This window comes from Globicephala melas, chromosome 11, assembly GCF_963455315.2.
Source record: "Globicephala melas chromosome 11, mGloMel1.2, whole genome shotgun sequence".
NCBI classification, from domain to species: domain Eukaryota; kingdom Metazoa; phylum Chordata; class Mammalia; order Artiodactyla; family Delphinidae; genus Globicephala; species Globicephala melas.
In genome coordinates, this window is record NC_083324.2 from 81,651,155 (window position 1) to 81,661,354 (window position 10,200).

The window sequence follows — 10,200 nt, forward strand, 5'->3', positions numbered from 1 at the left end:
GAACTGCAAAATTTGTAAACTCTCAGACCCTCATGACCTGCAAGTCAATCCTGCAGAAAATCTTACACAGCTTCATAATGTAATACATAGGAAGATGTTCATTGATAGCACCCTTATTTGTGGTGGGAGGGTGTTGGACCTAATCTGGGAGTCATCCTGGGTGAGGACACACACTGCAGACCTCTGTGCAATAATTAAAAATAATAGTTCTAGATGGGGTCTAGAGGTACGCACAGCAACACAGATTGAAAAACTGGCACACACACACAAAACCGTGGCATGAAAGGGACAAAGTAAAAATAGAATGAGATATATGACACAGTGTCATTTATGTAAATTAAAAACGCATGTACCGAAACCAAAAATACATGTTCTACAAAAACATATAGCAAGAAAGAAAAGGATGATCTTTCCAGTGATTTCTTATGGGGGTGGGAGACGAAAAATGAAATTGAAAGGCAATTAAAAAGGAATCCATAAATAAATAAAACAAATGAAGGGCCCTGTGGACATCAGTGATAAATAATTGAGGAGTAACATTCATCCGACTCCTTGAATGTGAAGGAGAGAGAGAGGGACAGACAACTAGAGACAGTGAAAGGAGATGAGATTACAATGACTAGATCTTAAATTGTGTTCTGGGTACAGAGTGCTTTCATTCTTTTTTTAAAATATTTTAATTTTTTTATTTCGGATAATTTATTTTTTTAAAAAAAGGATGAATCCACGAGGTGAACATGGAAGAATGTGATACACATACAATCGTTGAATAGTTTGAAAAACGAACTGTCAGGAGTGGGATTCGAACCCACGCCTCCAGGGGAGACTGCGACCTGAACGCAGCGCCTTAGACCGCTCGGCCATCCTGACTCGCTGTTCGCAAGTGACACTCGGATTTCATTTCCGTGTCTACCTCAACGCTAGTTAACTTTTTTTTTTTTCCCCCTGAGGATGTGGAAATTCTTCGGTTAAAAAGCGAAACCACAGGTTTGCGAACGGACCCGGACGCCGACCGTGGGTGGAAGCGCAGGATAAGTGCCGGGTTGCCGGGGCCGCCGGGGGGCGTCTTCTGCATGAAAGCGGATTCGATTCCAGGCTGCCGCGGGCGTGGCGGCGCGGGCCTGGGTACCCAAGAGTAAGGGAACTTTTTCTCCATTCTCGACAGAATTCTTGTTCAAATAATGGCACCCACGTTGCTGAAGTTGCCTTACTTAAATTGACACCTGCTCCCAGGAGGTTTTAGGCTATTTATTCAGTTTGTTGCTCGCCGAGGCCCAGCCCTCTCGGGCGCTCGCTCATTCCTCCCTCCTGTCCTTTCTGCTGTAAATCTCCCCGCTGGGGTTACCCTGGGGACCGGTGTAAGGGTGTCCGGGTGTCTTGCTTCTTGTTCCGAGTTATCCAGCTGTACACTGAGGATTTGTGGACTTTTCTGTATGGATGTTATACTGTTCTCAAAAGGAGGCCTCAAACTGAGACCTGTTCTGCCTTTCACTTTCTACAACTGTATCGCTTTATCTTCCATTAATTCTTATGGCTTTCCTAAATCTCTGTTTATGTCCAGCAAAGCTACCAGATCTGTACCACAAAGAGTTTCTAATTGGTATGGAACACTCCTCAAAGAGAATTTAGTTTAGGTCTTTGGAACTAAACCATGGAGATACAGTTTTTTTTTTTTTTTTTTTTTTTTAAGGAGAGGATAAACCCAAATTTTGACATCGGTTATATTTGAGTGATGAGATTTTGATCATTTTTATTTTTTTAAATGAACTTCCGTATGTATTCAAGGAAAAAGGCTATTTCCATTTTAAATTTTAAAATGAGAGTAAATGTGCATGTGGTTGGGAGTGGACTCAGAGGTTTTGAGAAGGAATTTTGAGGAGACCTGAGTGGGTCTGGAGGCAGAAGGGACAGATAGATAAATTGGGATATGCAGAGAGATGGCGCGGAACAGTTGTTGTTGATAAGGGATGATAGAAGTTGTACAGTTATTTTTCTCTTAATTTGAATGTCTGAGCTCAACTATCTCACAGAATCTCTGTTAAAGAGAGGCAGGCCCTTTCAAACATGTGATGACCAGAGTTGGCATTTGGTGTGTGAAATGAAGTCTATCACTATCATTTCAGTAGCATTTGCGTTTTGGGGCTGATCTTTAGCTGTGGGGTGAGAGGTTTTTGTTTCTGGTTAAAAAAGAAACTCAGGCCTTGGAAATACTACAATTATTTGCAGTGGTGGAAGAGACGCCTTTTTGGTGCTTCTAAAATCACAGTATCACCGATTCTGCTTCAGGTGATTAAGACGGGCTTTGGCAAAGCATCAGCAAGGCCACCTTTCTTCTCTTTTGGAAGGTTTGAAAATAAAGCCAGAACGACCAAGACTGTTCATTTCTTCCAGGCACTGGTAGCTGGTGCCAGCTGGAAAGAAAGCCTCAGGGCTCATCAGATAAGTGCCTCATGTGAAGAGGCTAAACCTGGGAGGGGGGTGGACACAGATGTTTCCTAAGAATCTACTACCAGCTCAGTACTGTGTTTGGTAACCATTTTCCTTGAAGATCATGAGGAAATAGGAAGGGGAGAGAAGTCGCAGAAGTAATTAAAACCTATGACGAGTTCTCTTTCTACTCTCAGAGAGGGGTTCCTGTGGCAGCCCCATCTATTCGGAGTGAGATTTTACATATACATTTCAGGATACACATTGTACATTAAACTAGCAAAACAACTGCTTGAGGTTCTCAAGTATTTTTAAAGAACTTCGGACTTTGTTTCTTGAACTTGTTTCTTTGTTTTTTGAACTTTTTTACTTTCTAAAAGTACAATTTGAACACAAATGAATACTTCTTTTTCTTTCTGGTGTGTGGGCCTCTCACTGTTATAGCCTTTCCTGTTGTGGAGCACAGGCTCAGATGCGCAGGCTCAGCGGCCATGGCTCACGAGCCCAGCCGCTCGGTGGGATGTGGGATCATTCCCAGACCGGGGCACGAACCTGTGTTTTTTGCATAGGTAGGCGGACTCTTAACCAGTGCGCCACCAGGGAAGCCCGTAAACTGCTTGATTTGCATTAAGGTCAGACCCTCTGTGAGGGGGACTATTCCTGATCCTTGCTTGGGGCAAATAGGGAAAAGTGGGCATCTCACTGAACTATCAGGGCCTTCAGAGTAGGAATCCAAAGGGCCTTTCCTCTGGAACGGTGGTTTAAAGATCACCCAAGTTTGTTTGTTTTTCCAATTATGAGGCACCACCACTAAAATTTCCCAAACATTTCCTCCAGAGGCTAAGGGCGGGTGGCCATTGGCACTGTGGCCTTATTGTAAATAGCTGGACAGTCCTGGGACAATAGCCCCCTCCCTGGTGAGCCCACTGCCATCAGGTCTGGGGATGGGTCTTGGATAAACAGAACCACACTGCTTTGGCTCACTGCATTCCCACGCAGGTTTCTTTCCTCTGTTTTTGTTTCAGTTCCACTTGTTGGGATAAAGAAAGGAAGGTGCAGATGCTGTTTTCAGCAATCAGACAGACTTATTTATTAGGTTAAGACCATGGGCGACATCTATCCTGGAAACTGGAAAACCCAGTGGAAATGGAAGGTTGGAGCCTGGGTAAATATGCAGTCTATTGGGAAGACAAGACACACTTATATAGGGAAATGCAAATACAGACAACTGCGATCAATCCAGCTGTGCTGACACAATGGTGCAGCCTTCAGGGAACCCTGAGGAGAAGCAGCGTGTAGGAAAGCTGGGTGGGGAGACAGCGATTGGTGGTGCAGTGTGGAAGTGGGTGGTGGTCAAAGCTAATTAAAGGTATGGTGGAGGGTCTAAACCAAATGTTGGGTTGAGGCTGAGACAATGGCTGATAAAGTGGTGATCTTACTGAACGATGATGCCTGGAAATGCCTCTGAAATGGAGAGATTCTAGATCAAAAAGAAGAAGAGAACCTGAGACTTGTGGAGTCAACAAAGTGAGGTTGAGATGAGCCCCAGGCAAGGGAGAAACACGGGTGCAGAGAGGGGAACAGGGCCGAGGCATGGCTGTGAACACAACCTTTGAATTTTATCTAAAATTCTCCCCTCTATCAAACGTTCTGTCTGATCCCTTAGCCCTGCTCATTTCATCTCTTCTTTACTCTCCTTGCCAATTGCTCAGATCCACCCCAGGGGATATGACTTAAAAAATTTGACATATAGGCCCTAAAACTCTAGGGGCAGGCCAGATGTCCATCAATGGCCTGGGTTCACCTCACTTTCTTCTATCATGACTTCCCCCGCAAGTTCCTTTATGGGATTTCGGCCTCGGATCTTCCCTTCCCAGGATCCTTTGGGTTTTCTGCTTGCCTAAAACCTGTTCCTGTACATATTCCTATTCTGGACACCAAGATGTTTCTGTCACAACCCTCGGCCAGCCTAAGCCCATCTTGATCCCTGAGCTTCAAGTGCCTTCCTATAGGCTTTGGCCTCAAGGGCCAGGAGAACGCGAGAAGCGGTTGGAGTCCCCTCTCCGCCCCCTGAATATTGAAACAGAAACGGAAACAGATTAGGAAGGTCCTACACCCCACACTCTATCAGCAGCAACACAACCTTCTCAAGATTAATTAATCCCTACCCAACAGGAAGAAACAGGGGCTGGGTACAGCTGGCTGATGAAGCCCCAGGGGGTGATAGAGAAGGGGGTAAGAGCGAAGGGAAGCGGTTGAGCTGGGGTATTCCTTAAGGTACCCGTTGGCTGGGCTGAGGAGGGATCAGTTTAGAATGGAGGGTGTCTGTATCCCCAGAGGCAGAGTCCTGCCCTGTGGGCGAGAGTGGGATGTCCTTAGAAAGGTCCTTGGGATCAGCAACTACTGTGACTTCCTCAAGCCCATTAGTGATTGGGCAGATGGTCAGGGGCTTTTTACCACAGGACCACAGGCAGAAGAAGGGCCGGAGGGGGCCTGAGAAAGAGGCATTAGAGAAAGTATAGATATGGGATCCATCAGTCATGTTGTAGAAGCAGATGTCTCCTGACTCACAGTCCAGGAAGATCCCAACTCGGCGGGGGGGTCCCGCCAATGGGAGAGGGGTCCGCAGGGGGGTGAGAGCCCAGTACCCGTTTCCATACAACTCCACAGCCCAGAACCCATTCTCGGGAGTCATGGGGTCATATCCTTTCTTCATCACGTTCTCCCTACACACCCCGATTGCCCAGTCAGTCCTGTCTCCCACCTCCACCTCCCAGTAATGTCTCCCCGAGGTGAAGGCCTCACGACCCAACACACAAGGCCAGGAGTCAAATCTCTCTGGTTTCTCAGGCAGTTTCTGACGTGAATCTTCCAGTCGGACAGATTTTGAATCCTCATACAGAAAGAGGTGGGGGTGGGCGGTATCTGGATCCAGAGTCACATCAACTAGAGACAGAGAGAAAGTGAGTCTGAATATCAGTGAATGTTAAAGGTTGAAAGAAGTGGGACACTGCTCTAGCAGTTGACAGGTCTCCTCCGGAAGAGAGCTGCGTGGCCTGCTCAGCTGTCTCTAGTCCCCTCTTCCACCCACAGCCACAGGGTGATGTATGAACTGACTGCCCCCCGTGCCCCATGGGACCCTGTCAGAGGGGACTTGTCTTCTAGCCATCTTCCAAGGACCCTCTGTGTGCCTCACGGAAAACGTTGAGGCCATTTGCCATCGTCTATCCCCTCTATATCCCCATCACTAAAATATGTTAGTGTTTTTTATTTCCAAGTACTGTAGGACTTTGAATCCCTGAAAGGTAGCTCCTCGGAGCCCTTGAGATATTTAGAGTCACTGACCTGCATGCAATGTAGCCTTTTTCCATTCTGCAAGGGGGGAGGAGGGAAAGAGTGTTATTGACACGTTTTATAATAAGAGAGAGAAAACCTTGTGGATGAAATAATTAGAAGAAGATAGAACTTACTGAGCTCTTCCAGGAGTTTCTCTGGAAAACAAACAGAAATACCTTAGTGACCTTCTAGAGTGGGCATGAGGGAGGGGACAAAACAGGTGTAAGAAACACACAAAGGAGTAACTGTTTACTTCATGACTACCTGATTGTTGAAGCATTATCAATAAATGAAGAACAGGGATTATGTTTTGTTTTCTAAGAAGTATGCAGGAAGTTCCTACTGGCTTGGAATCAGATCTTTAGTCGTTACTGGGAAACCAAGTTAAAAGTAAGGATAGAGTCTGAAGGTGAGTAGTGAATAAACATCAGGTCTATTCTCTCAGAACTGGTTTTGACTCGTCTTGTACCCCAAACCTCTGTTATTCTTCATATTGGGTGCCACTGACTTCAGGAGCCTTATAATCCCCTCTGACTTTCAGAATTCTAGAATCAATTATCTTCCCATTGGCAGTCATCCTAAAGGACTTGGATCCAACCCCACTTGGAAGCATTCCCAAAAAGAAGACTGGGATTCTATGACTTACCTTTAGAGCTGAATTCATGCCTCTTCTGTCTGGATCTTTCCTTGTATAGTCTCCAAGTGAAAAATATGGACCCAATTGTGAGAAATCCTAGGACCATCAAGACCACAGCCACAGCCACCATCCAGGGAGTCAGCCTTGGGAAGAAGGGAGCTAAAACAAAATCCCCAAGAAGGACATTTGTTGAGAAGCTCAGAGCAAGTCCAGCTCCTCTCCTGACTCCAAAAGGGGGTGGAAGAGAGGATGACCTGGACCTCTCACATTCCTCCCATGGCAAAATAGTCCCTCCAATGCCACTCTGAGCTTTTCAGATAAATTTTGATCTTAGGTAACAGAGAGCAGAGAAAGAGAGGAATGAAGATGAACAAGAGTCATTTGGGGACAGGACCTGTGAGATAAAAAATATAATGGACGAATTCCTGTTTTCATGGAAATTTCTCCTTAGCTATCAATGCAGGATGGGAGCCAAGGGGTTGAGGGAAGTAAATAAGGAAGGGGAAATGTCACATCTGAGTGCAACAGAATGGGACTCAATGACCAAAGAATAAGGAAAAGTTCCTGCCTGAACCAGAGATAGTGTGTAAGGAATAATGAGAAGATTTGCTTCCCTGAGGACCCTGGAAACTTAGACAGAGCTCTAGCATGGAATGGGGAGGAAGGCAAGGCAAGGGTGGAAACAGGAGAACTAATTTAGTTAGATCCAGAAGACCCCCCCAGAGACAAAGCTTCTCTACCAAGATATATCTCCCAAGATAGAAAATCTGGAATTTGTATGAGATCTAGGTAAAATTTATGCCTTCAGAATCTCTACTCTTCTAGTGAGGCTGGTGGGGCTTGGTGGGCAAGAGTTTAGGTGGGGGAAAGCTTAAGGTGAGGAAAATAGACAAGTCTGCCATGAGGTTACAGCCGGGCAGGTGTCCCATGTGATGTGGCCCTGAAGCTGTGTCAAAAAGGAACCTAGCACTGATTTCACTGACCTGGTATAGAAATCTCTACTTCCTTCTCTTGGCCGAGAAGGAGGTTCCGGATACAGCAGGACACATTCTTCATGGAGGTGTCCCTGATGATCACTGAAGCTGCCACGGTGAACAGACCTTCTTCATCAGGGTTCCTGGACTCTGACACGGATGGAAACTCCTCTCCCTTGGGAGTTCGCCACTGTACCCGGGGCTCTGGGTACCATCCCACTGAGGTACACTCCAGCCAGATCTCTCCACTCTCTTGAACTTCCATGTGGATGTGAGGATCAGAGCCCAGAGCTATGGAGAAAGGAGACAACTTACTCCTTTAGCGGACATCCTTCTGGGAGGCTTATAACCACAGGGCTACGTAGTTTGAGAAAGAGAAACCCAAGGGAACTGGGGATGAGGGGGACTCATCTCCATAGTTTATTACACAAGGAAACAGAGGTATCAATAAAAGAATACATCTTATCAGAGAGGGGTGCTGTGTTGGGATTTAGTGTTGGAATTGTGGGCAGGAGTTTGGTGGACAGACAAGGGGTCCGGTCAGCGGGAACAGCAAGCCCAGTGGCTTAGGGGTGGGTTAGTGAGTCTAGGCTGGGAGCTCCAGAGATGGGAGAGAGCTCTGTGGTTGGAAGTATCATGAGAAGGCTTTGGGTAGGAAAAGGGCTAGGATTGAGAATGTAAGGATAAACAGAGAAGGAGTATCCTTGAGGAGAAGGGGGATTGGAGGTTCTTTGCACTGAGATTGTAGTTGACAATTTAAGTTTCACTTACCTGTGATACTGATTCAGGAATTTTCTTGAATGATTTCAACCTCATCTACCCCCACCCCCCAATTAAATTGACGTAAATCAACAGGAAGCTGTTTTTCCTTTCTGTTCAGCCTAATTATTTTCTTACAATTCCACAAAGTACAGAAAAACGGCTAGCTTCAGAGAAGAGTTCTTAAACACATATCCACAACTATTGGTTGAAATCCATATACCAAGTTGTGCGTGTACGTGAAAATGTGTATTCTTTTCATGAAAAGGGCCACCACCCTCAGCAGATTCTCAAAGGTGTCTATCACTCAGAAAAGGTAACAATGACAGTTTATGCTATCAAATCTCTAGGGCTTTATAACCAACCTTTAAGATACTTCCCTAAAAAGGAAATATGAGTTATATATGATGCTGCCACGTGGGGCACTCTGTTATGAGGCAGGGACCCAGATTTCACCCAGGTATTTTTCAAACTTTATATTTATTTGACTACATACATGAAAAGCAATATAGTTGTATAGTATACATTGTAGGGCAGTCGAGGCACAGTAATAATATCTTACAAGTACATAATGCTTTTAGAATTGACCAAGCAGTTTCTCATATATTGTCTCATTTCATTTCATTTCTGCAAAACCTTGCTTGAGAGGTGGTGCTTTCCCAGTTTTACAGTAGGAAATATAGCTCAGAAAGAGGTCTGTTTGATGCCAAGTGGGAAAGTCAGACCTCAATGTATACTTTCCTCCTGAGTGTTTACCATTTTCCTTGTTGTTTTACTCTGAAATTTGGCTTGAAAGGAAAAAGGAAACAAAAACAAAAACTTTTGTAGGTAGATCAAGACCCTTAACAAGCAGCCATGCTCCATGATTTTAGGAAATTGGCCTTTGGGTACTAATCCATGAAGCGGCGTCAAAGTATGCATTGGGGTTGCTCACCACAGCCTTAATGTAATGGTGAAAAATAGACACAACTGAAATGGTTCATTCTGGGCTTTGATCAAGCAAATTATGGTCTATTAATAGAAGAGAATGTTATACAGTCATTGCATCTTACACTTCTTTAATTAATAACATGGGGAAATGCTTATGCTATAATTGAGAGAGAAGGGCAGGACATCATTGAAATAAAGCTCCGTCCAGAAAGGTAATTCCGCTGCTCCCTTTCCACTGTCAACTCAAACCCCCTTCCTACTCATCTCCTACCCTAGGCCTGCCAACCTCTTCCAGCCTAAAAGGGATTTGGGGAATGAATGTGATGGCTTCCAAATAACAGATCCATAGGAAAATATATCCCTCATGGAGTCACCGGAGAAAGTCAAAACCGGTCTGCTCACCAGCCACCTTCAGAGGCACGGTGGCCTCTTCGTAGTTTTCGTCCTGCCTGAAAAAGCATCGGTACTCCCCATCATCGGAGGCCTTGACGTCCTGTATCCTCACAGCGACGCGCCCCTCCGCGATGCGGTCCTCCACCAGCGTCACTCTCCCCCGGTACTCGGCCATCTGCTCTCCGGGCTGCTCTCGCCCTTCCCGGCGCACGAACACCGCGGGAGAGATCTTCTCTCGGAACCACCGCAACTCCATGCGCTCGGCGCTCACGTTGGGGGAGAGGTGACAGGGCAACTCGGCATCTTCACCCACCACCGCCAGGATGGGCCCCGGGGGTCCAATCACGTCAAAGGGAGCTGCCAAAAAACCAGGAGGGTCAGACAGAATGTGGAGGTGGGAGATGAGGACTGATACAGACCAGGATCCCGCCGAAGGGCGGAGACTGTCCCACCATTTCTCTTATTCCTACGACAGCCCAAGGGAGCCCATCTCGACCCTTATGGAAGTCGCTAAGGAGAACCAAATGGGATTGTTTACAATTACTGAGAAATTTCAACCTTGTAGGCCAGAGAGAGAGAGAGAGAGAGAGAGAGAGAGAGAGAGAGGGAGGGAGAGAGAGAGAGAGACAGGGGAGACCTACCAGAATCCAGCTCGGGCACCTGGAGGAGAATGAAGACGAGCAGACACCCAGGGAGACAGGAGTTTGGGAAGACTGCCATCTCCAGCCTTTGTGGGCAGCAAGG

The 10,200-nt window shown here is 46.1% G+C and overlaps 1 protein-coding gene and 1 non-coding gene across 3 annotated transcripts; both read right to left on the minus strand.

Moving 5' to 3' along the window:
* Nucleotides 1-787: 787 nt before the first annotated feature.
* On the minus strand, nt 788-870 carry TRNAL-CAG (transfer RNA leucine (anticodon CAG)). Its single transcript has one exon. It is a non-coding gene; the product is annotated as a tRNA-Leu (tRNA).
* A 2,726-nt stretch (nt 871-3,596) lies between these two features.
* Nucleotides 3,597-9,936, minus strand: BTN1A1 (butyrophilin subfamily 1 member A1). 2 transcript variants are annotated; one of them, XM_060307807.2, is made up of 6 exons: nt 9,466-9,936; nt 7,384-7,665; nt 6,410-6,559; nt 5,898-5,918; nt 5,773-5,799; nt 3,597-5,373 (listed from the first exon to the last, which is right to left on the minus strand). In XM_060307807.2, the coding sequence occupies exons 1-6, from the start codon at nt 9,710-9,712 to the stop codon at nt 4,700-4,702; spliced, it is 1,401 nt and encodes a 466-aa protein (XP_060163790.2). In that variant the 5' UTR covers nt 9,713-9,936; the 3' UTR covers nt 3,597-4,699. The 2 variants fall into 2 exon arrangements, with proteins under 2 accessions (XP_060163790.2, XP_069902900.1); XM_070046799.1 differs by lacking the exon at nt 5,773-5,799.
* Nucleotides 9,937-10,200: the final 264 nt, after the last annotated feature.